Source organism: Myotis lucifugus, unplaced genomic scaffold (genome assembly GCF_000147115.1).
Source record: "Myotis lucifugus unplaced genomic scaffold, Myoluc2.0 scaffold_119, whole genome shotgun sequence".
NCBI lineage: Eukaryota > Metazoa > Chordata > Mammalia > Chiroptera > Vespertilionidae > Myotis > Myotis lucifugus.
The window spans coordinates 2055194-2080260 of NW_005871167.1; the positions used below are offsets into that span (position 1 = coordinate 2055194).

The 25067-nt window shown below is 57.4% G+C and overlaps 3 protein-coding genes across 5 annotated transcripts; 1 reads left to right on the plus strand and 2 right to left on the minus strand.

Annotated features, from left to right (window-relative positions):
- The first annotated feature begins 602 nt into the window (after positions 1-602).
- B4GALNT1 (beta-1,4-N-acetyl-galactosaminyltransferase 1) lies at positions 603-7932 on the plus strand. 2 transcript variants are annotated; one of them, XM_006093550.3, is made up of 11 exons: positions 603-750; positions 1835-2053; positions 2564-2728; positions 2858-2964; positions 3385-3425; positions 3809-3989; positions 4965-5063; positions 5207-5397; positions 5871-6011; positions 6291-6531; positions 6914-7932. In XM_006093550.3, the coding sequence occupies exons 1-11, from the start codon at positions 731-733 to the stop codon at positions 7129-7131; spliced, it is 1623 nt and encodes a 540-aa protein (XP_006093612.1). In that variant the 5' UTR covers positions 603-730; the 3' UTR covers positions 7132-7932. The 2 variants fall into 2 exon arrangements, with proteins under 2 accessions (XP_006093612.1, XP_006093613.1); XM_006093551.3 differs by lacking the exon at positions 603-750 and adding an exon at positions 819-1259.
- On the minus strand, positions 7690-17048 carry SLC26A10 (solute carrier family 26 member 10). The gene is made up of 19 exons (XM_014459899.2): positions 16913-17048; positions 14548-14922; positions 13991-14101; positions 13287-13444; positions 12962-13126; positions 12543-12695; positions 11695-11777; positions 11404-11551; positions 11189-11302; positions 10438-10515; positions 10252-10347; positions 9744-9850; positions 9563-9632; positions 9369-9482; positions 9197-9230; positions 9037-9119; positions 8891-8945; positions 8670-8776; positions 7690-7836 (listed from the first exon to the last, which is right to left on the minus strand). Exons 1-19 carry the CDS (start codon positions 17046-17048, stop codon positions 7798-7800), a joined length of 2226 nt encoding a protein of 741 aa, XP_014315385.2. The 3' UTR covers positions 7690-7797.
- On the minus strand, positions 16715-23859 carry ARHGEF25 (Rho guanine nucleotide exchange factor 25). Of its 2 annotated transcripts, XM_006093556.3 has the most exons (15): positions 23296-23859; positions 22159-22373; positions 21928-22023; positions 21548-21624; positions 21302-21368; positions 20752-20855; positions 20488-20557; positions 20282-20371; positions 20097-20189; positions 19870-19920; positions 19617-19694; positions 19217-19417; positions 18890-19070; positions 17459-17670; positions 16715-17171 (listed from the first exon to the last, which is right to left on the minus strand). In XM_006093556.3, exons 1-15 carry the CDS (start codon positions 23390-23392, stop codon positions 17061-17063), a joined length of 1743 nt encoding a protein of 580 aa, XP_006093618.1. In that variant the 5' UTR covers positions 23393-23859; the 3' UTR covers positions 16715-17060. The 2 variants fall into 2 exon arrangements, with proteins under 2 accessions (XP_006093618.1, XP_023613779.1); XM_023758011.1 differs by lacking the exon at positions 19870-19920 and having other exon boundaries at positions 16747-17171; positions 23296-23392.
- Between the last annotated feature and the right edge of the window lie 1208 nt (positions 23860-25067).

A 25067-nucleotide genomic window follows, 5' to 3' on the forward strand; every position in this document is an offset into this window, starting at 1 on the left:
TGAAAATGCCCAGCCTGCCTGGCTCAGTGGTTGAGCATTAATCTTTGAACTAGGAGGTCAAGGTTGGATTCCTTGGCTGGATCCCTAGGGGGGGGGGGGGGTGCAGGAGGCAGCCAATCAGTGTTTCTCTTTCATCATTGATGTTTTTATCTCTCTTTCCCTCTCCCTTCCTCTCTGAAATCAATAAAACAATATTTTTTAAAATGGTTGAAAATTGCTGGCCCAGACCCTTGAGACCCTTGTCCTGTCTAACAGAAGGGCAAGTCTTTCTTACATAGGCCTGTTCTATTCATTGTAGGACATTTAGCCCATCAATTGTCAGTAGCTTTGCAGTCATTGTGACCAACAAAAATGCCCCCACGTGCTTCCAAAAGCCTATGGAAGGTACTGTCACCCATGCGAAAACCAACCCCCCAACCACACTGGAAGCTACCTAAGACCCAGCAATCACCCCCTAGCGTGGTTTCTGTCATCTACAATGAACCCTAACCAAGAAACACACACACACACACACACACACACACACACGCACACACGCGCACACACACACACACGCACACGCACACACACACGCACGCGCGCGCACACACACACGCACACGAGACTCTCGCAAAAGACAAACCAGCAAACTAAGATGTCAAAGCTCAGGATGAAAATTAACACCAATCAACGATGAGAAAGAGGCTCCTAACGAATAGGGCAGAGAATAGGGTTTGGTGCCGACGTCGAGATGCCCCCAACCGTTCAGAGGTAGGTTGGGGTGGGGGGTGTAGGGAGAAGGACCTCTGGGCGCCGGCTTCGGGGCCCCGCAATGTGCTCGGCTCCCACCAGAAGGCGCCCGCATTCCCCGCGCGTCGCCGAAGCCTGCGCCGCAACGAGCCTGAAGCGGAGCCGCGCGGCGCCGTGATCTGAAGCGCCGGGCGGCGGCCCGAGCCCTCCCGAGCCAGGGAGACAGGGGAGCCTTGGCTTTGTTCCCTGGCGCTGGTATCTCCACTCCGTGTGGCGGTTTCTCAAGGCCGTCCGCCACCCTGGCAGGAAACGCCCAGAACCACCCCGGCACCGTAATCTACAAAGCCCAGGGAGTCGGAGGCGGGAGGGCTCTGGCGCGCGGGGGAGGCAGGAGGATCCTCCACGCGCTCAGGCTCACGCCCGGCTCTCCCATCTGGCCGCCGCCAGCCTCATGAGGACCCCCGGGCCGGGGCTGAGAGCCTGGCGCCGCCCGGAGCGAATTCTTGCCGCGGCCTGAGAGCGTTAGACAGGTTAGTGCCCTGGCCGGGTGCGGGCCGAGCTGAAGGTGGGAGGAGGCGCACGCGCGCGTCCACTCGCTGCCCCCGAGGCCACTCACCAGGTCACCTCCGCCGGGGGCACCCCATAGCGCGGGCGTGATTCTGCATTTTTCATGACAGGCAAGGTGTGGGGCCGCTCTTGGTAGCACACCCGGGGCCAGGTGACCGAAGAGTGGGGGGATGCGCGGGCTCGGGGTGGGGTTGGGGGGCCGACGAGCTTGGGGGCCTCCGCTGCCCTAAGAAAGCGGGGCTCTTCTACTTATGCGCGGCCGCGTGGAAACCTCCGCATCCAAAGGTCCCTCGCGTCAGGATGCTGGGCCTCGGGTGTTAGAGGAGACGGAGATGCGGGAGAGGGCGAGAAGAAGGCTGGGAGACACCAGGCCGGGGGAGTGAGGGAGTGGGTAGCGGGTGACGATTCGCCGTACAAATCCTAGCGCGCAAAATGTGGACAGCGCCCCGGGAAGCAGGGCGGGGGTATCAGGGTCTGTCCACGCCTTTCGGCCCCGCCTTCCTCACCCCCCACCCCCCACCCCCTACTGCCCACCCAGGATGCGGCTGGGCCGCAGGGCCCTCTGTGTGCTTGCTCTGCTGCTCGTCGGCGCCTCGCTGGGGCTCCTGTACGCTAGGACCCGGGATACCTCGGACCTGCGGCTACCTCTTTCGCTGTGGGCGCCCCTGCAGGGTCCCCCCAGGCCAGAGCTGCCGGACCTCGCCCCTGAGCCCCGCTATGCCCACATCCCCGTCAGGATCAAGGAGCAAGTGGTGGGGTGAGTGCCAGGAGTGGTGGCCACCGTGCGTCACTCACTTTGGAGGGAGGGGGGGCGCTTTTGTTTCCTCCACTGCTGAGCTCTGATGCCTGGGTTTCCCCAGCTGGTTGGCTGGTCGTGGGGGTGAGGTGGGAGGTGGAGGGGGCTATTGAGTCTTGGCCTGGGGGGAAATCTGCCCTCCCTGAACCCTGTCACGGTGAAGGGAGGGTGTGCAGTCAGGGCGTGGCCCGGAAACTCTTTATGATGTCCACATAAAGCACTCCCCGATGGGGTCCTGAGCGGTGAGTGGAAAACCCTGCCATCTGAGCAGTTTGGCCCTGTTCGGCACCTCTGTGAAATCCTGATTTACGAGTAGTTCATCCTATTTAGGGTTCCCCCTCCCAGGGACTATTTGGAGAGCAGTGTTTGGGGGACAGATATTGGCTGGGCAGGGTTGAAGGGCGCTGTGTAAGTGTTTTGCGGGGTGAATGGAGCTGTATGGCTGGGCTCTGATGACCTCCCCCCCTCCAGGCTGCTGTCCGGTAACAACTGCAGTTGTGAGTCTAGCACCGGGAACCTTCACCTCCCCTTCCAGAGGCAGGTCCAAGCCACTGACTTCACCAAGGCCTTTGACCCTGAGGAGCTGAAGGCTGCCTCTGCCTCCAGGGAACAGGAGTTCCAGGCCTTCCTTTCAAGGTACCAGCATGAAAGGAAAGCATGACTATGCTGGTGGAGAGCAGTAGGCGGCCTGGGGGTGCGTGGGGCAGGAGGGAAAGCCCCTCTCCTCCTGACTCTCCCTCTGTCCTTCCCCTCCTCCACGGACAGGAGCCAGTCTGCTGCTGACCAGCTGCTCATTGCCCCTGCCAACTGCCCCCTACAATACCCCGTGCAGGGCGTGGAGGTACAGCCCCTCAGGAGCATCTTGGTGCCAGGTGGGGAGAAAGGTCCTAGGGATGACCGAAGCCACCGTGGGAGTGGCAGAGCCTGAGCCTGGGTGGGGACGGACGAGGGAAGATTGGAATTGGGGGGGGGGGGGGCGGGTCTTCTGATGAAAGAGGGACTTGAGGTCGGCAGGGGGCTCATGAGGTGGGAGGTGGGACAGAAGGGACTCTTGGTGGTCAGGAATTGCGGAGACTATAACTAGAGAAGTCTGGAGAAAAGAATCTATGGTAAAGCAGGCCATAGAAGAGCTACTGCTTTGATGTGAAGGAGTTAAACAATGACTCTAGGCTACTTCGGCCATTGTGCCCCGCTGCCTCAACAAGAGGAAGGGGTAAGAAGTTCTGTGTTGTGAAAAAGGGAAGAGAAAGTGAGCAAAGCTGTCTGATTCTCATCTCCCTCCTTCCTTCCAGGGCTGAGCCTGCAGGCTGCTTCTGGTCAGGAGGTATACCAGGTGAGAAGAAACAGGAGCGTGGGGAGGCCAAGTGGGCATCAAGGATGGTGGGAGGGCCCTAGCTGGTTTGGCTCAGTGGATAGAGCGTCGGCCTGCGGACTGAAGGGCCCTGGGTTCGATTCCGGTCAAGGGCACATGCTTGGTTTGCGGGCTCTAACCCCAGTAGGGGGCGTGCAGGAGAAAGCCAATCAATGATTCTCATCATTGATGTTTCTATCTCTCTCTCCCTCTCCCTTCCTCTCTGAAATTAATAAAAGTATACATTTTTTTTTTAAAAAGGATGCTGGGAGGGAAACAGGGCTGCCAAAGGAGGGATGGAGGAATCAGGGCGGCAAGAGGTGGGTCTGGGGGCTAACGCTGCGCTGTCCAATGCTTGCTCCCAGGTGAACCTGACTGCCTCCTTGGGCACATGGGACGTGGCAGGGGAAGTGACTGGAGTGACTCTCACGGGGGAGGGGCAGCCAAACCTCACCCTCACCAGCTCAGGACTGGACCAACTCAATCGGCAGCTGCAACTGGTCACTTACAGCAGCCGAAGCTACCAGGCAAACACCGCGGACACAGGTGCGAGGCGCTGGGTGGCGGTAGGGGCAGTCTGGGTGAACAGAGAGAACCCAGAAAGGCTGGGTCAGGCAGATGGCAGAGGGTGTGGGAGATACTCGGGCAATGGCCAGAGCTGCCCAGCCACACAATGGGCATTTCAGCTAGGCCAGCAAGGCCAGGGAGGGAGAGAAGAGGCCTTTGTTCATCTGGGGCCAGAGCAGGCCAGAGGGAAATCGGAGCTCTGGGTGTGTCCCCTCCTCAGGCCAACCATGGGGGCCCCAGGAAGTGACCTGCCCCAGGAGCCAGAAGACTCCAGCTCTATTCCCAGCCCACCACTTACTACAGGGCAAAGGGCTTTATCTCCCAAAGCTCCCACTTCAAGCAAAAGGCACCTACCAGCCAAGGCTCGCTCCACCAAACCTGCTCCCACTGAGGACCTCTGCCCTCGCCGTTCCCTCTGCCTAGAACGCTCTTCCCCCAGATGTGTGCATGGCTGGCTCCTTCTTGTCATCTGGATCTCAGCTCAAATGTCTCCTCTTCACTATCGCATTACTTCCCTTATTTTCTATTCAATATTTACCAGTATCTGAACTTTTCTTATTTACTTAACCTGAAACCAGGCTAACTAGGTTTCTCTCCCAGCTTTGTTGCTTAAATCGTTGTCTAAATGTGGCAGATTATTTCATTTCTCTGTGCCTTCTTTTTCTGTAGTAGGAATCTACTTCATACCATGAGGATTAAATGAGTCCATATTTAAATTACCACTTAAGGTCATTTACAAAGTGCCTGGCCCATAGTAAATGCTCAGCGAAGGTTAGCTTTAAATTAAGTGTTTTCTCATCTTTCTCCCAGCCATTAGAATGTAAGTCCCATGGGGGTAAGAACATTGCGTTCTTGTCCACCAGGGCTGGGAAAGCTGATACACAGAATAAGCACTTAAATATTTATTTACTAAAAATAGAATGCTGTTCCACATTTCATGCCCTTTCTTCCTAGTCCGGTTCTCCACCGAGGGACATGCAGTGGCCTTCACCATTCACATAAGACATCTCCCCAACCCTCGGCTGTACCCACCTGGGTCTCTACCTCAGGGAGGTGAGGCTTGTGCATGCAGGGACATGGGTGCAGCCCCGGTGGGGAAGGAGTTGGGAGAGGGCTGCCTGGGAGAAGATGGATGTCTTTTTGCTCCTCACTATCCACTCTCCTTGTCTGCACCTAACTCTGCCCCTCACTCCCAGCCCAGTACAACATTAGCGCTCTGGTCACCATTGCCACCAAGACCTTCCTTCGTTATAATCGGCTGCGGGCACTCATCGCCAGCATCCGCCGCTTCTACCCGACGGTCACCGTGATCATCGCCGACGACAGCGACAAGCCGGAGATCATTAGCGACCCCCACGTCGAGCACTATCTCATGCCTTTTGGCAAGGTGCGCAGCGGGCCGGACGGAACCCGGCGCCCCAGGGCACCGGGAGGGGGCGCGCGCGCTCAGTCTCCAGAGTAGTGAGTGGTTCCCGGAATTATCGGCCTCAAAACCACTGGGATGGATGCCTGTTAACCCCGAGGCTTCCCGGACTGGAAGCTCTGTGAACGCAGAAATCGTGTCTATCTTATTGGCGCTGCATCCGTGGAATGGTGCTCAGCACCCAGTGGGTGCGTGATAAATAGTTGAATGAATGCACTCAGGAATTAAATGCATTCCAAGACTGCCCCCCACCCCAACACTGACTCAGGACCTCTGACAATGGGAAACTGTATTTTTTACCTAGCTCCCCGCAATTCACAAGAACTCGACGTTTGGGGAGGGGTGCAGGCTGTTTAGAGTGATCAAGAGTGAAAAGGAAGGGTGGCAAAGGGGTATGTCCTAACCACGGCTTCGCCAACCACACATCCCCTTCCCAGGGCTGGTTCGCAGGCCGGAACCTGGCTGTGTCCCAAGTGACCACCAAGTACGTATTGTGGGTGGACGACGATTTTATCTTCACGGCTCGGACGCAGCTGGAGAGGCTTGTGGACGTGCTGGAACGGACGCCGTTGGACCTGGTAGGGGAGGGGCCGCAGGACATGGGGTGGAGACAGGGGGCTGCCAGGGGGTTAAGACCTCGGCTGGAGAGCAGCCAGCCCTTGGGACAAGAGAGGATGGAGAAGCGGAGCCTGGGCTATATCTAGGTCCCGACGGGGTAGAATCGAAAAGGACCGGCCAGGGGAAACGCGGGGGGTGAGGGGGGCGGGGGGGGGGCGGGCCGGGAGGAGGCGGAGGGAGCACAGACCTACCCCTTCCAGTCCCCGCCCCCCCTGGAGCCATCCTCCCATTCACCGCAGGTCGGGGGCGCTGTGCGCGAGATCTCGGGCTTCGCCACCACCTACCGGCAGCTGTTGAGCGTGGAGCCGGGCGCGCCAGGCCGCGGGAACTGCCTCCGGCAAAGGCGTGGCTTTCACCACGAGCTCATCGGCTTCCCGGGCTGCGTGGTCACCGACGGCGTGGTCAACTTCTTCCTGGCACGCACCGACAAAGTGCGAGAGGTCGGCTTCGACCCGCGTCTCAACCGTGTGGCGCACCTGGGTGAGTGGCGCCCTCTTCTGGCAGGGTACCCCTTGGGAGGCGAGGTTCCTTGCGGCAAGGCGCCAAGGGCACCCCCCGCGGAGCCCGTGGCTGCCATCCAGCCCCCCTAGAGCAGTTCTTCGAAGTTTTACCAAGAGAAAGAGCTTCTACCTCCTGGCCCGCACACCACGTTAACCCTCGCACCCAACACAGCTGCTGGGTCCACCTTGAACTTCCCTACCACTGTCACCGCCACCTCTACCCCACTCCTTGGCCCTGAGAAATGGAGTGTGTGCATGCGCACCCTCCATACCCCAAGTCTCACTTCTCCCTGAGGGCTGGCCTTCTGCACTCTCAGGACGCTTCATTGTGTACTCCTCCCCCCCCCCCCATCCACCCCCAGAATTCTTCCTGGATGGACTTGGTTCCCTTCGGGTGGGCTCCTGCTCAGACGTCATTGTGGACCACGCATCCAAATTGAAGCTGCCTTGGACATCAAGGGATCCTGGGACAGAGACTTACGCCCGGTACCGTTACCCAGGATCGCTGGACGGAATTCACGTGGCCAGACACCGCCTGCTCTTCTTCAAACACCAACTGCAGTGCATGACTGCGGAGTGATGGCCACTCAGGGCCTTTCAACGGACAGGCTGGGCCTGCCTTCTTGTCCCTGCCAGAAATTTCTAGCAAACCCCACTACCCAGTGACCACTCCACTGACTGTCCCCAATCCCCTTCAGAACCTGATCCCAAATAGGGGCTAGTCCTGGTGACACTCCTCCTTTCTGTGAGTGCCCAGGGGTGTGGTGGAGCCATAACTCATCCCAGTGCCAAGTCCTCCCTCCACCCCCTCATGGAGGTGGGGAGTCCCTGTCCAAGTGCCAAAGAGCCCAAAGGACTCTAAGAACCTGAAGTGGAAACACTCATTTCCTGGTGACTGAGTGGGTGGGGAAGGCCCCAACATGTATCCCCAGGACTGCGCCGCCTCCCCCACCTCTGGATCCAGGACTGTGCCCCCGCTGCAGCCGCACCCCCATGGAGAGACCTGGTGACTGGAGCTGGGGTGAGGGCCAGTGAACACACAGGTGAAAGCATTTTTAGTTGTGTCTCTGCAATGCTGTGGGCACGGAGGAAGGGGCACCAGGGGCCGGTGTGCAGACACCCAGACTCACTTCATGAATCCCAGAGGCTCTCAGCTTTATTTTATTAGTTACATCAAGTAAGGGGGCTCAAGGGCCACGGCCCTCACACACACATTGTTGGGCCTTCCATACTCCACGTGACCCGGTCAGACCCATACTGTGCAAGTCTTCGGACCAGTGAGCTCCTGAAAAAGGGAGGGCACGTGTCAGGAATAGATTAAGTGCCCCGCCCTTCCTCATCCAGGACTTGGCAGTCTGAGGGGCGCACCAACCCCTCGGGGACCTTTTTTTTTTTTTTTTTTAAATGTATTTTATTGATTTTCCACAGAGAGGAAGGGAGAGAGACAGAGAGTCAGAAACATCGATGAGAGAGAAACATCGATCAGCTGCCTCCTGCACATCTCCTACTGGGGATGTGCCCGCAACCCAGGTACACGCCCTTGACCGGAATCGAACCTGGGACCCCCCAGTCCGCAGGCCGACGCTCTATCCACTGAGCCAAACCGGTTTCGGCATCGGGGACCTTTAGTTACTCAGTTCTTCGCCCATAGCTGAGCCCATTCTCTCTGGCTTAGTCTTTTTTTTCTTTTTTAATCCTCAACCCAAAATACATTTATTGATTAGAGAGAGAGAGAGGAGGGGAAAGAGATAGACACTGATGTGAGAGAGAAACATCCATCAGAGGCCTCCTCTATGCGCCCTGACTGGGGACTGGACCCACAACATAGGTATGTGCTCTGAACAGAAATCAAACCCGAAAATTTATTATTATTATTAGTGTTATTATTGTTATTATTATTGATATATAGGAAGACGTTCCAACCAACTGAGCCACTCGGCCAGGGTTCCCTGGCTTAGTCTTGATAAATTAATCATTTCATCCCCATCCCTTTCTTCATCTTCCTCCTCAGCCCCCTTCCTAACTCCCTCTGCCTGGATCTTCAGCCACTGACGCGCACCTCCCTGGCTACAGCCCAGCACCTCCTGACTTCCACCCCTGTTGCTACTGTCCCCTCACCAGTCTCTCCAGGGCATGAGCAGCTGCATCCTGGACACTCACAAACAGCTGCTCTGGGGTCACTCTGTCCAGGAGTCCTGCCTGGGTCAGTGTCCTGAGCACTGAGGCTGTGTGGAGAGGGGGTCAGGTTCTAAGTCCACGCCGTGTCCTTTTCTCTCCTCTCCCCCAAGTGTCCGGCCATCCCCCCGTCTCCAGTTCCCTCCATGCGCCACACCTCTCACCATTACACTGAGCCAGGAGAAGGTGGATCCCAGCATCTTGGCATCTGCTGGCCAGCTGCAGAGGTGGGGCAGTGGGTTACACCCTACATCAGAGGGTATCCCTGGGAGGATAAGGGGAGTTTCTCCTCAACCTCCCTCGTCCTCACCTGTACCACTTCTCTGGCCCCAGCAGCATCTGCGAAGGCGACGCCACTGCAGTCTAGGACCACCACTCTGACAGGCTCAGCAACTAGGACGGGAGAAGGCAGGGTCCCCAGAGGCTCCCCGGGATTATTCCCAAACCTTCCTCCCGTCATCCCATCTCACCGGCATCAGGTGGGCCATCTCCCTTTGGAGTCTCCTGTGACAGAAAAGAGCGGTCACCACTTGTGAGGCACCAGCATGACCGTGCACACCTTGAGCACAAGGATCCCCCTCAGAAACCCACGTGCCTCCCACTCACAGAGAAGCCACACTCCCCTTTGACCGAGCCCCTCACCTTGCCTCTGCCAAGCCCCAGGCGCCACTCTAGGTTATGGCGAAACTGCCCACGGGTTCCAAAGTAGAGAGGTGTTGGGTAGCTCAGGATGCAGAGCCCTGGGACCTGGAGGAGCTAAGGGGTCAGAGGGTCAGAGGGTCAGAGAAACATCCGGGTCTAATCATCCCTTCCCTCTTTGGCTGTAGCCCACCCACCTTGTGGCTCTCTTGGAGTGGCCTGTAGAGCTCCGTCCCTTCAGCTAGTCCAAGTGCCACGCACTGCACCCTAGGCAGGAAGCTGGGGTCAGATTGCCAGCCTGGCCTGGCTGAAAAGTCACCCCAAGCGCTCTGTTCTCTCCCCTCCCTTCATCTTGACTCCCCTCATCTCTACTCCCACCTCTGGGTACGGCAGACCACGGTCATCATGGAGAAGACCACACCTACGGCCAGGCCCAGGTCCACGCTCAGGGTCACCACAGACACCCATGTGACCATCCACACCGCCTGCAGGACAGAGATGGGAGTGAAATGCCCGGGAGAAATGCCAGGCCATCGCTGCTAAGGAAAAGGGTCCGGGGCAGTGGCCGCCAGGGCAAGTGATGGGGAGGGATGGCTCAGGAGAAGGCAGAAAGAAAGACAGAAGGAAGGGATAGGATTGACCCAACGATGGATACACACCAAACATACTGACCCCAGACCTTGCACCACCTGGGGAGTTAAAAATATTCAGGTCTGAAGGGGTTCAAACCCCACCCCTCACCTTGTCTCGGAGGAAAGGGATTAAGGGGTATTCATGTTGGGGGTGGGTGGGTTACAGAATTTAGGACTAGGACAATTAGCTTTGATTCAGGGCAGAGGCTGGGGCTGCTGGGAAAGTGGGAGAGGGCAATGCTGCTGTTTCTCACAAAGTCCATGCGGCTGATGCGCCATAGTTGTGGAAGTTCCTGCATCTGGAAGAACATCTGGCGCATGCTGGAGATGTTGATGCAGGCCAGGACAGCCTTGGGGCAGAGGAAAGGAACTAACCACCCCAATACTCTGGAATATAGCCACCCCTCCAGGTCACCCCACACACTGCCTCTGCTCCTTACCTTAGGCAGATAGTAGAAGAAGGGTCCTAGCCACAGCAGCACTGACAGGACAACTACGCAGGAGAAGAGGCCTGCCAGCTACAGGGAAGGGTCAATGGAAGCAAAAAAGGAAGGGAACCTCACCCACCCTCATGTGAGAGGTGGTCTCCCCGCCCACTGGGCCTCCCAAGTCCCTTTCCACACAGATATTCCTCACTCTTCAATGAGCTTCTTGATATTCTGCCATTCACACCTACCCTTCCCTTTCTGCCCAATTAAAGGCCTCATTCACTAGTCTCCCCTAGATGTAGTTCAACCTCTCTATTTTTGTAACCCACCTCCATCTTAAAAGCCACTGTGGGATTACCCTAAAAGCAGGCTAACCACATGCTTAGGGCACCAACAGAGGAACAGAAACCAAAAATATAAAAATATTAGGGGAGACTTTGATATGTGATACTTCTTTTTAACTGAAAATGTCCGTATGGAAAAAAAATTAGAATTTTGTCTCAAATTTAGTTTACAGTTTAGTTATGTTTTTACTTTGAACTACATATGGGGCACCATAAGCTTTTTAAGTGCTTACAGTAAAGGTCTTAATGGAACTTAGTGTCTTCTTTCTCTCCGACCTAGATAATCCCATCCCCTCCTTCACCCTCCCTCACAGAGTCCCAGCCTCCTTTATATAGCTGCCACCTGTTTCTCCACCACCTGGACCGGACGTCCCCCTTCCCCACCCACCCTTTCTCCTCACTCAAGGGCGCACTCTTACCTGGGTGTTTCCACCAGCATCCACTAGTAGGCTGGTGGTGGCCAGGGTGGCCGAGTTGGGAAAGCAAGAGAACAGCGAGGAGATGAGGTTGGAGGCACCATGAGCCAAGAGTTCCTGGGGTGAAGAGTGAGATGAAGAGAGAGAGAAAGGCATGGGGAGGTAACATTAGGGGGCTGTCTCCTGAATGAGGCTGGAGTCCTCAGTGGGGGTCACACCTGGTTGGAGTCAATCGTGTAGCTATACTTGTCTGCATAGATGGAGGCCAGGGAGGCGGACACAGCAAAAGCAACCAGCGCGATGGGCAGTGAGTCATCCAGAATCCTAGGCAGCTCAGCCAGGTTGGGGAGGAGCGGCTGGGGAAGGCTGGAGAGAGAGGGGTCCAAGGTAAAGATGGGCTGGGTATAGGGAAGGAGTATAGGAAAGACAGAGACAAAAAGGGTGGAGCAGGACAAAAGGAGGTATTGGGTGTGAGAGGAGAAAGCTGGTGTTCCTTCATTCTCTCTTACCCTCCAGGCAGCAGCCCCACTATCTGGACATTGTATCTCGTGTCCAGGGAAGAGGTGAAGCAGAGCACAGAGGCCAGAAGCACCTGGTGAAGAGTGTATATGGGGGGAAAGGGGTGGGGCCCCCCATTCCCCCCCCTTCCCCCCCCCCCCCCCCCCCGCAGAGGCTACAAGGGCTCAACACGAGAGAGGATCAAAATGCAGGATTAGGTGGTTGCCGGAGCCTAGCAACTGGGGGAGCTTGGATGTGTTTGGGATGGCTGCCCGACAACTAATTTCGAGTGAAGGAGAGTGGGGATGAAAAGAGGAACGATACCTATCTGGGGCTACGGAGAGAGGTGGATGGTAGGAAAAGGCGGCGGGGGGGGGGGGGGCGGCTCCTATGAGGGAGGCAGGTGGACATTAGGAGGCAAAACCGAGCCATTCGAAGTAGGGAAGTTTGGCTCTGTCTGCGGATACGTAGGGTCTCTTTGGAGACGCTGAACATTTATTTACTTGGAAAGAGAAACGTAGGTAGGTTGGGAAGGGAAAGGGAGTTACAGGGAAGGACCCGGTCAGGAGAGATGGGAGTGGAGGCGCTCTGCCGAGCGACGCCGCACGGGGGCGCTGTTCGGAGGAAGAAGGCGCAGTCAGAGTTGCAGAGGGAGCTCCGCGAGAGGAGAGGGGACGTGCGGTGGGGGATTCCGGAGGGTCAGCGTGTTCTGGGAAGCAGCCTAGCAAAGGGCTTGTGTCAGCAGGACCGCTCGGCTGCGGCCCCTCTGCGTTCCGCTAGGGGGCGGCAGCGGCCAGCTCCTACAGGACGGGCAGGGTTCGTGAGGCGCAGGGGGCCGGTACCCAAGAGCCATCCTCACCATGACGATTTCCCCTGGGATCGGGGTGGGGAGCCTGTCCCGGAATCTCACGTTCAGTTCCTTGACCGGCACGAGCAGCGCCAGGCTGAGCGCGGAGATGGTCAGCTCGGCCGGACTGCTCTGGGGCAGGGCGGTCAGCACAGCGGCCAGCGTCTGCGGACGGGCGGGGAGCAGAGGGCCCCGAGCTAGGGGCGACTGTCCGCGGCGGACCCACCAGACCCAGGCAAGGCTCTCCCGGCTCCCATCAGGGCTCCCGCCTCCACGGCGACCCTCATTCAGCCTCTGGGTCTAACCTTTCCTCCGCCCCGCCCCGTTACACACATCTCTCCATCCACTCGTCCTTCCTGCCTTCCTTTTCCGGTGGCCCCCCTCCGGGACCGCTGGAACCTCTTTCCTGTTGCCCACCCACCCCCGCCCACCTTGAAGAGAGCGAAGCAGCCGATCTGGCGCGGGAGGCGCAACCCCAAAAGGCTCGGCAGCTGGGACACAAGCACATGCAGCGCGGCCCCGCTGGTCAGCGCTTTAACCACGGGCTCGGACAGGAAGGTGGACAGGACGCCGAGCTGCAGCGCGAACATCCCCAGCTGCGGGAGGAAGATGCCCAGTCACAGCGGGAGCGCAGCGCGCCCGTTTCCTGGCGCACCTCTGACCGAGACCGGCGCGGGCGACCTGCCCCACCCTTTCCCCTGGCTCGGTTCCCCCAGGCCCCCAGCGTGGACCCCCCCCCCCCGGGTCTTCCCTCACCATCAACGCCCCGCTCCCAAAGGCCAAGGCCGCAGCTGCCCCAACCCGCTGAGCGTCCAACTGCTCCCTCTCGATTCCGCTCAGGTTCCCCCCGAGCGGCTCGGGCACTAGCCGCTCCACGGCGGAGCCGGTCATGAGGCTGAGCACGGCGAACGTTCCTAGGGCCGAGGACACACGCAGAAATGACCAGTTGTGCCGCCGGGGGCGCTGCGCCAGCCCAGGCTCTGCGTTTTCGGCCCGGGCGGCGGGCCGTGGGACCTCGCTCCCTCGGAGCAGCGCTCGGGTGAAGACCGCGAGGCTAAGCCGGTGCAGAAGCCGGGAACAGGGAGGTTAGGAGAGGGCAACAACCGCAAAAGCCGTTCCGACTGCACCGCCACCCCCTCCTGCAATCGCCGGGGACTGCGTGCTCCTTGGGGTGACTGCGTGCTCCTTGGGGTGACTGCGTGCTCCTTGGGGTGACTGCACATCTCTTCTGCCCTCTTCCGAACCCCAGAAAAGTTAACCCAATTTCACGAGGACGAAAAAGTCTGAGTAAACTCCCACCTCTTTGCACCCCCAACAAGCATTGCCTAGGTCAGAGGTCACGGCAGGGGAACGGGGGTGAGTTGGGGGTGAGTTGGGGGATGAGAGGTAGGGAGCTTACAAGAACGGAAGCCTCAAACCCCTGTCCATTTTCACCCCAGAGAGGTCACTGGGTCACTCACCTGTGGACAGGTGTCTTCCAGTACCCAACAAGGTGTAGATGAGGACGGGAAAGAAAGACGTGTAGAGGCCAAACACAGGGGGCACGGAGGTCAAGAGGGCAAAAGCCATGCCTGGGGGGGGGGGGGTGGAAGGAAAGACCTTCTGATGGGGCGGAGAGATGGAGGGTGCCCAGCTTCGGGATGCTGCCCCCTCTCGCCTCTTAGAGGCTGGCAAGGGGACGCTAAACCTTGCCACAAGCGGGAACTGGGGGGTTAATGGGCCTGGGGGGAAGTCGCTGGGTGGACAAGGTCACAGCTCCAGAACCCCCGCGGAGACCTGGGGGGCAGGCCTTGTGCTCCTCTCTTCTCTCCAGTTCCCTGAGCCGGAACGCGTCTCAGACTTCTCGAAGGATTGCGCAGATGAGGGCAGCTGGAGGTGGGGCTCTGATGGAGCTCCACAGTCCTTACCCAGAACTTGTCTCCGAACCCCCAACCACACGAACCCACCACCTCGCTCGCGAGTTCCCACCCCCTGGGTCTCCCCAGCCCTCTGACAGGTTGGTGTTGGGGCCGCTCACCCTGGGGCACGTGCACGATGCCCACGGTCACTCCAGCCACCGCATCCCCGAGCAGCCAGGCCCTCCAGCGGTACTGAGGCAGCCAGCGCAGCGGGGGCAGCCGCGCCAGCAGCAGGCGCCACGCCCCCGGCCCGGAACAGGCGCGGACCCGCCGCCTCCACAGTCGGCACAGCCCGGACCAGCGGGACTCGGCGAGTAGCTCCTGCGCCTGCTCCGCGCCCCCGAAGAGCTGCTGGAACCGCGCCTGGGTGAGGGGTTCCCTGAGCTGGGCGCCCAGTGGGAACTTAAGGTCGGAGGCCTCTCCTGGGCTTGAGCAGGTCCTGGCGCCCAGGAGCCCACTCATTTTGCCCTTGGCCACCTCCAACTCCGCCCAGTCTTAAATACCCCTTCACCGGCTCGCCTGAGTCCCGCCTCCCTGAAGCAGGGCCCAATCCGGCCCTGGAGGCGCCCTTCTACCAGCTGAAGAGCTGCAGCTTGGGGAGGGGGCGTCTCTGTTAGGCGTTTCCTCAGATGTCCTTGGCCCAGTCGCAGGCCCTGGAGTCTGCTATGGGAGAGGGCCGTGCAAAGGTTTAGGGACCTGGGAGAGAAGCCAAAAGGCAGGCACATCCTCAACACCTAACCCCCACTATCTACCACTCCTAAGCCTTTTCACTCTCCACCTCTTCACCGAGTTCCCTTGGAATCGACACTTTGGGCCAAGACAGAAGCTGGTTCCCCTAGGTTCATTCCTAGAGCCGCTGCATTCCCCGCTGGAGCAAGAAAGTGCAGCGGTTCCAACACCAGCTTCTCCTTTCCCCAGACCCAAAGCCTCTTGGGGCTCAGGTTGTCCCCAAGAAAGTGTAAGGAGGTCTGCTGGCCTCTTCAGTTCCACAAACAACTGAGATGGGAAGCAGATATTATGTGTTAGACGGGATGACAGAGAAGCACCACTCCACATCTTTGCCGGGACAGCCTGAGCCTAAATCCCCAGTTCAGGACTCCTGGAAGAATACTGAACTGATAGGAAACTTTTATTTTATTTCTTAGAAGCCAAAAAACCTGAAACACCATATATTACATACAAGTGCAAGTCACAAAGTAGGCACTCAAACGCACATTTGTGGTTATATTAGGGACAAAAGAGTCACCCACCCACCCACCTCATGTACCCCATTGATCCCTAAAGAGATACAGAGGTTCTGAGCTCTAGAATCCTATCTGCCCCATCCCCTCCTCCACTCACAAGAATCCTTAGCACCCCTCCCCATCACCCTCTGGTCCCTGGTCCCTGACCCCAAAGTCCTAGGGGTGGGGAACAGTGAGGGTGGGTCTCCCTTCTTCAATTCCTTCTATTGTTCCCCCGAAGTCTTATCTGGGCTGAACGTCCTGTCTCCCCCTTAAGAGGCCCCTCCCCCCATTGTCGGCCAGAGGGACCTCAGCCCCACAGGGAGGCTCCAGCTCCTCCTCACCACCCCCACCCTAGCAGTCCATTGTCTGCTGAGGAAGCCCAAGTACACGTGACCAGGCCCAGGGGACAAAGGGACAGTGGCACACCGATGACCAAGGACCCAGGACAGGGAATCTGGACATGGATCTCTGCACGTTTAGCTTTCTCTGTCCCCGGAGCTGTTCCAGAAGTTGGGAGGGGTGAAGACCCCTTTGGCCTCTACAATCTTGGGTCTATGGCTTGAAGAGAAATCCATTCCTGTCCAGTGTGGATATGCCTTATGACTTCCCAGACAGCAAAAATAAGAAGACCCAGAGACTGAAGGGGCCGTGGTCTCCAGCATCCTCTCCACCTTCCCATTCTACCTCAGCTGAACATGGAGGCCTCAGAAGGAAAGGTACATTGGCATTTGGTACTTTAGCATCTGGATTTTGGGGGAGTAATGGGAAATCAGATTACATTGGGCTTTCCATTGGGGTCTAGATCAGAGGCCAAATGAGAGAGAAAGAAGGGCTGGGTAAAGTGGAGGTTTCATCAAGGATCTAGAGTTTCCAGTGGCCCCAAGTCCCAGGCCTGGACTGAGAGATAGCAACGTCTTTTATCTTACAGCCTGTGCCCTTCTCCTTTCACCAGACCCCTGCTCAAACTGATTTGAGAGGTCAGCTGATCTCTTCCATACCACTTCACCCCACTTTCCCCTACCAAAGCCTCCCCTTCCCTCTGCCAAGACAGTAGCCTCCATGATATAACAAAACCTTTATTCTCAGAAAACAGAAAAAACAAAATCAAAACCAATATTTTCTATTTGGCCCTTGCCCTAGCCCTCCCACCCACCCACATATCCTTCTTTTGTGGGGGACCTGTGATGCATGCATAGGGGTGGGAGCTGAAGGAACCTGTGTTCCCAGGACAGAAAGAAGTCTTTTTGAGTTTAGGTACCCTCCTCCAAGTTGACACCACTCCCGGCCTTGCCCACCTCCAGACACACCAAGAGGGAGGAATTCTGGAGCAGTGCCAGAAGGATTGCCCTGAAGTTCCTTGGGGAAGAGAGTAGCTGAGTCAGCACCACCCCCATGGTCTTTACCAGTTACAGCTCATCTTCATCCAACTTGGCAAGTCTGGCCTGGCAGGGAGGGGTGTTTGAAATTGGTGGAACTGAAGGAGAGTCACGAGGCATCTGGGGGATGTCACTGAGGGCCTGAAGGAAGACTCAAATTGGAGGATCAAAAAAGTTCAGGAATCCACCCCGACTCCTCTCTTTTCAGTGTAAGCCCCTAGTGACGCCACCTTTTGCCAGACACTTAGATTACCTGAGACCATCAATTAAAGTGGAGGGAGGAGGGTAAGAGATGGGAAGTAGAAAGGAGTAGACAGAAGGAAGGTGGTGGAAGAGGAATGATAAGGGGGAGAAGGATTTGGGGATCCTGGAACAAGAGAGGCCCTCCCCATTCTACCCCTATTACCAGGAAACATCATTCTTCATACCTGTGTGTCCAGGGGCAGGGAGCCTCTGGCCACCTCCCCTTTGGGTAACAGCAGCAGGGAGGGAAGAGAGCCATTGATGGGCCTGTGTGTGCTGACCTGGGCCCGGTCTCCAGGCCGCATTTTCCCAGGGCTTCCCACCCCAGGCCCTCCTGGCCGCCCCAGGCTGTTGGTCTGGCTCTCCCGTCTCTGGTATTCAATGGGTGATTGCAATGCTGGGGCGAAGAGAAGAACAGAAAGAGGGTTACAGCAGAGACAGGTCCTTTCCCTCAGGGTTCTGCTCAGGCTATCCTCCCATTTTGCTCTCCCTCCAAAGGTGTCATCCATGTAAATTGACCTTTAGAGGATTCTGAGTTACCAATTTTTTTTTTAATATATTTTATTGATTTTTTACAGAGAGGAAGGGAGAAAGATAGAGAGTTAGAAACATCGATGAGAGAGAAACATCGATCAGCTGCCTCCTGCACATTTCCTACTGGGGATGTGCCCGCAACCCAGGTACGTGCCCTTGACCGGAATCGAACCCGGGACCTTTCAGTCTGCAGGCCGACGCTCTATCCACTGAGCCAAACCGGTTTCGGCGAGTTACCAATTTTTTAAAATAATATACTAGAGGCCCAGTGCACGAAATTTGTGCGGGGGGGGGGGGGTGTGTGTCCCTCAGCCCAGCCTGGTACCTCTCCAATCTGGACACCTCGAGGGAAGGCCGAATGGCCGTTTAAGCCCCATCCCCGGGGAACCAGACTGCTGGCTCCCAACTGCCTGCCTGCCTGCCTGATTGCCCTTAAACACTCCTTGCCAGCCTGAACAATGCCTAATTGCTCCCCGGCCGGCCCGATTTCCCCTAACTGCCCTCCCCTGCTGGCCCAAGTCACCCCTATCTGCCCTCCCTTGCCAGTCTGGTCGCCCCCAACTTCCCTCCCCTGCAGGCCTGGTCGCCCCCCACTGCCCTCCCTTGCCAGACTGATGGCCCACAACTGCCCTCCTCTCCGGCCATCTTGTGGTGGCCATCTTGTGTCCACATGGGGGCGGCCATCTTGTGTGTTGGAGTGATGGTCAATTTGCATATTACTCTTTTATTATATAGGATTTTTATTGATTTCAGAGAGGAAGGGAGAGGGAAAGAGAGATAGAAACATCAATGATGAGAGAGAATCACTGATGGGCTGCCTCCTGCACACCCCCAACTGGGGATTGAGCCCACAACCCCGGCATGTGCGCTTGACCGGAATCGAACCTGGGACCCTTCAGTCCGCAGGCCGACACTCTATCTACTGAGCCAAACCAGCTAGGGCTGAGTTACCAATTCCTGAGCTATTAGTGGAAAGTGGGAATAGGGGACAAAGTGAAGCCAGGGTCAGAGGGCAGGGATGGGAGATTGGGCAGTGAGGGATTCAGAAGGGAGCATGTGGAGGAGAGAGGGTGAGAACTCACCATTGAGAAAGTCCCGCTGGCTTTCCAGGATCTGAGCCACTTGCTTGATCCAGGCCTGACTAACTGCAGGGTCTGCAGTCTGCAGGACATAGCGCTGGATCCCACCCTCTGGCCCTCTGGAGGTCAGAGCAAAGCGGCAAGGGTCACCTTGGAGGTTCCCCTCCAGTCCAAGGCAGCTCACCTGGATTGGCAAATAGGAGATAGTGCCCCCAAATTCTTCAGGCCCTCTCTGGCTCCTGCCCCCTCCAACAAATCCAAGAGCCAGGCATCCTCTCAGAGGCCTCCCCCCATCCCAGTCAAACCCGTCCCTTGTAGCCCCCTCCCCACCTTGATGCTGCTCTTGTACACATATCCAGGCTGTGTTCCACCTCGCACTCCTCCTCCCAAGGCCTCACTGAAGATGACGATTTGCTCAAAGAGGAAGACACGCCGCTCTCGACCCCGGGAGGAAAGAAGCCCCCCAGCCTCAGGCTCTGTGACCCAGAATGTGTCCTGGCCCAAGAGCTTCCCTTGAGCAGTCAGTTTGCCCTAGAACCAAAGGACAGTGGTCTTCCAGAAAAAAACAAGAAGAAAAAAGAGGGAACTTCTGCTCCTCCCTCCTTTCCCTGACACTCCCAACCAGCCATAGGGTAGCACCAGGAGAGGACAATTCCCCATAAGGACTTCCCGAATCTCAAACGGAGACAGAAGAGCACTGGTCCTCAGGTTTCCTGCTCCATCCCCATACCTCAAATCCCCGCAGTCTCCCCAGGGTCATCATGTCATTACAGCGCTTGGGCACGAAGCACATGACTTCCACAGCTCGCTGGGATGCAAGTGAAGAGAGAAGCACTGTCATTGGGAAGGAGCCATGTTTTGACCCCCGACAGCCTCCCCTAAAAACCAGACAGCTCTATACCACCCAAGGAGCTGGGGGGATCCTGGAGACTAAGAAGATAAAGGTGTGTGTGATGTGTCCTGGAAGACCTAGAAGCCCTCACCTCCAGCTCTTCAGTATCCATCCCAGCTCTACTATAATACTTGAGAAAATCCTAAGACACAGAAAAGAATGTTCAGGGAGGTCATGAGGACATTCTCAGAAGCTCTCACAACCTCCCCCAGGACACAGGTGAAGGCCTCTAGGAAGTCTGGGGAAGCCTTAGGAACCCTGAGGAGATGAAGGAAGGAAGAGCTGTCATGTCCCAGCCAGCTGGAAGGGGGTCCTGACCTTGAGCAGCAGCTGGTATTTCATGATCCTCTGCACTGGTTTGATGAGAAGATCATTGAGCTGCAAGCGGTGCCCCAGCTGCTGCCGGAGCTCCTGGAGACAGGGATACACAGTGGTTATGCAGCCTGGAAAGCCTGCTCATGATGGTTCTGTCCCTCTTTTCCCAGGGCACCTCAGCCACTGACCTCAAAGTAGCTGTCCCCAAATTCTGACACCACATGCTCTGATTTGGGTTTATTCTGACAGTATACCACATACATATGCAGCCGGCGCTCCTAGGAGGTGTGAAGTTTAAGCAAGAGCAGGATGAGTGAAAAGGAAGAGCACTTCCGCAGTCCCATCCATTCGCAAGCTCCCCCTCTCCTCCCCACGCCACCCTCTCAAGCCTCACGTGTTTGATGAATAGCTGAGCCAGCCAATCAGGATCCTTCAAACATCGCTGTAGTTCCCCCAGGAGATAGCTAGCGGGGTTGGCAGGGAAAAGATAGGTCAAATATCCCCACCCCTGCAACTTAGGGCTGTCTGCCCTAGTAATGCTCCCCTTGAAGCCTCTCCAAACCCTCCTCAGGCAACAATAGCTCCTGGGCCATGGATGGAACGCTGAGACAACCAGACATATGCCCTCCCCCCTTGCTTTTAGGGCTCCACCACTCACTCTCGATGCCACTCGTAGATTTGCTGGATGTTCCCAAACACAATCCTGTCACGGCCTCGAAGATTCTCTGGGACCCCCTGAGCAGCCATGGTGGCCATGTAACCCTATGGGAAGTTTGGGGTGGGAACATAGGTATGTGGGGCCAGTCCTGGTGGGAACGCTACCTCCATAATAAGTGCAGGATGTAGGGGGATTGGGAAGGTGGGACAAAGGAGCATCAAGGCATCTTTTATTCTTTTGTTTCCTTTTTTTCTATTTTTTAAAAATATATTTTTATTGATTTCAGAGAGGAAGGGAGAGGGAGAGAGAGAGACAGAAACGTCAATGATGAGAGAGAATCATCGATCTGCTGCCTCCTGTACGCCCCATACTGGGGATGGAGCCCACAACCTCGGGCATGTGCCCTGACCAGGAATCGAACGATGACCTCCTGGTTCATAGGTCAATGCTTAACCCCTAAGCTATGCCAGCCGGGCAAGGCATCTCTTAAAATTAGCCCTGGGCAGAGGGAAAGGGCTGGGTCAGGGCTGGGAAGGGAAAAGGGAGTTACCTCCACAATCTGCCCTAAGTCCTCCACATACATTTTCTCTGTCTCTACCAGTTCACCGAGGACATACCTGGGAAGAAAGGAGTGCACATCCTTGGTTTAGCCACTTTCTCCCTCCTGGACTAGAAGCCCCTTCATTTCCACAGCCAACCTCAGAGGAAATTCCAATTCTCAAATCTAAAATGTGAGGGACAGTCCTCTGGGCGTTGTAGAGTGGTAGAGAGGAAGGGAGCGTGTGGGGACACTTACATACTCCTTTCCAGAGCCTTCTTTTTCTGTTCCTCCTCACTCTCAGGGGCTTGGGACAAACTCTCCTCCTCAGGTAGCTGAAAGAAAAGAACATCCTAGAGCAGCGGTTCTCCACCTGTGGGTCGCGACCCCTTTGGCGGTCGAACGACCCTTTCACAGGGGTCGCCTAAGACCATCCTGCATATCAGATATTTACATTACAATTCATAACAGTAGCAACATTACAGTTATGAAGTAGCAACGAAAATAATTTTATGGTTGGGTCACTACATGAGGAACTGTATTTAAAGGGCCAGAAGGTTGAGAACCACTGTCCTAGAGGAAGCAAATGGATGCCTCTTTGGTGAGGGGAGCCACCCAGACCCATTTCATCATCATACCTTCGTCTCATCTCCAGGGCCCTCCAACAGTGTGGTCAGCAGGGTCAATTCTGGAAGTTCCTCTCCTGTGGCTAGAGCTGGTTCCAGCATCCAGTTCTAGGGGCCAAGGTCAAGTGCCAGAGGTCAGAGACAGTAGCTGTGTCTCCCCACTAACCAATAGCCCCCAACTTGTCTTCTCTCCCAGTGTCCTACATGGATGTCCTACATGCTTCTGTGGTGTTCCCTGCTCACCTCATATGGTCCAGCCTGGCCACCATCTACTTCAGTTTCCACACTAAGACAATGTTTGGAGTGATCCAACCATCTTCTCAGGCCACTGCTGGGCCCTGGGGGGCCCGGGGAACAGGGTTCAGAGCTGAAGCCAGAGGTGGGGCCAGAGGGGACAGCCAGACCCGAGGCAGCTGAAGCCGAGATACTCCCCTCACTGTCAGCAATGGAGTAGGATTCTAAGGGGGTGGGGAGAAAGAAAAGGGGTGATAGATATTGCTCTAGCTCCAGACTCAGGATCCCTAGGAAGCTCTCAGAGTCTCCTATGATGCTCGTCCCCTCTTCCCAGGGCTCACTCTCTTACCGTCCTCATTTGAGTTGGCCAAGATAGAAAATTTCACCAGGGCACCCTTGGAAGGACAGTAAATGCCTGGCTCCCCAGGCCTGGAACCCCCCAGTAACACGTGGAGGTTCCCCGATATCCTGAGCATGGCACAGATATGGGGGTGGGGGCAGCCATCTGGACAGACACTGGAAGCTGGGGGTGGCCATCTGCTCTCCTACAGCCCTCCCCCTTCCAGTGGGTACAAACCATTTTCTGAGAAGGGGGGTATGAAGAGCTAAGAGCACATCTGCCACCCCCAGTCCCCTCCTCCACCAATTTCAGTAATCACTACCATAAAAAAAGGCGTCGGTAGCCCACCTCCCCAAAATGTGCAGACCCAATGGAAGGGGCAAGTGAGGAAAGCTTATCAGGGTTATTTTTGGCCTGGGCTCAGGGGCAGAGGAGCTGCGATTTTTAAGAAAGCCCCTGGTCGATCCTCTCATTCCTCCTCCCTCCATCCCTCTGTCCCTCCTCAGAGCTGAAGTAGAATCCTTAGCAAAAGGATTTGAGGGAAGATGCGGTTCTAGGCCAGAGGGGATGGTAGAGGGTTTTTCTCATACCCGGCTGACTACAGGAAAGCCCTGCCCCTTCCCCAATTTCCTTAACTAGTTAGAAATTTGGAGGCAGAAGGGATCTTAGAGATCATCTATTAAGTATTTCCTGGAAAATACAGGTACAGTCTCCAGCTTCTAAACCCCTAGGACCAGGACGAACATAAGTCCTGACCCCTCAGCCCACCCCCATTCAACGCTGAGCACTGGAGACCTCACACTCACCACGTCCCCCCCGGGCGATGCAGCAGCCGCATTTTGCCAGCACTTTTCGGATCACATTGGGACAGGCACAGCGACCCCCCTTGTGCCCCTCCCGCATGGCGCCCGGGCCCCCCCGTTCCCCCCACCCGGGCCGGCCATGCAGGGGGAATCACGGGGGGCGGGGCGGGGCGGGGACGCAGCAGGGCGCACACCCCCCCTCCCTCCTACCCCCGCTCCAGGCTGGGGCAGGGGGGGAGGGAGGGGACCGGGAGGGGGCGTCCAGGGGGAGGCGGAAGTCTAGTCTGGAGGAGGGCTGGGGGCTCCGCAGTGAGGGCGGTGCGAGCTGGACCGCGGGGCTGGGCGGGGAGGGTTTCCGGAGCCCTGTCGGTGCGGGGCCCAGGGTCCAGATGTCCAGCGGGAGGGAGGGATGGTGGGGGAGGTGGGGCCGGGATGCGGCAGCCGCTTCAGCTCCGTCTCCGGCCACTCGGGTTGGGGATGGTTCTAGGCCCGGGCAGGGGGGGAAGGGGGGGGCGACTCCCCGAGTCACTGGCGCTGCGCGGGTCCCGGCCGAGCGGCGAGACGAATAACAGGCCCAGCCGCTGTGCCGCCGCGGGGAGGGGCCTCTGCGCCCAGCTCCGCCCTCTCCCTCGCGTTCCCCCTTTAGCCAGTGTCGGGTTCCCGCCCCAATCCCCCCTCCCCCAGGCACCACCGCGTTCCCACTCCACGTCCCCAGCGCCTCTGCCCCTCCTCCGCATCCTGGGCTCCCCAGCCCCGGGGGTTCCCCTCCTTCCTGCGTCTCCGGCTCTGACTGCGGGGCTCTGGGGTGGGGGTTAAGCCCGTGGCGGGGTCTGCACGGATCGCCCCTCCGCCTCTGCGGTGGAGAAAGCCCGATGGAGGCGGCTTTGGCCTGTGCGAAGATGGCCTGGAGTTGGGCTGTCCCTAGCCGGACAGAGGTGGACAAGCCCCCCCCCCCGGTGGGGGTGGGTGAATGGGGGGCTCTGTGCGGGGAACACAGCCCAGGTGCCGCCCTCTCACCCGACCCTTCTTTCCTCCTGGCCCGGGACTCCAGCCGAAGCTAATCACCAATTAAGGCGAAGTCCTGGAGCCTGGGCTGGCGAGGGGCCAGGGGTGGGGCGCGGGGACACTCCGCCCGCGGGGGCGCGGGGCCGGCGGAGTGGGGGACACACAGCAGGCTAGAAGGCGAGAAGAAGCGCGGAGGTCTCAGCGATGAAATGGGTCTCATGCAAATTAGATGCGAACCTTTATGCTAATAAGGGCAGCATTTTTTCTTCACTTGCCACTTTGCGCAGGATGGCAAACTGTGCCCCACCCCACCGCCAGCTTCTTACCGGGCAGCGGAGCCCACGCGGGGACCTCAGGTTCGCGCTCCCCTCTCTGACCCCCCTCCGTGCAGGCAGACTCTGGCTCGGTCCCTTCCGGCCCTAGGGGGCTTCTCTTCGGAGGCTGCGGGGACAGAAGGATCGTAAGGAACCCGCCCTTCACGCCCGGCCTTAACCTTCCCCTTCCCCTTCTCCCTGCTGTCAAAACCCACATTGTTATGAAAGGGTCGCCAGGGCTGGGGTGGAGAGAACGGTTCCCCCAGAGCATGGCTATGGCCCTCTTAATGGAACTCTTGGATTCCTGCGGGTGCCCCGCAAAATTTGTTTTTGCGGGTAAATTGAGTTGTGGGGTGCAGCCGTCCTGAAGCCCCCTAAAGACCGCCGAACCCCACCACATTCGCCCTTCTTACCCCTCCTGCCCGCGTAATGAGGCATGCGCGCAGCATGCCCCCC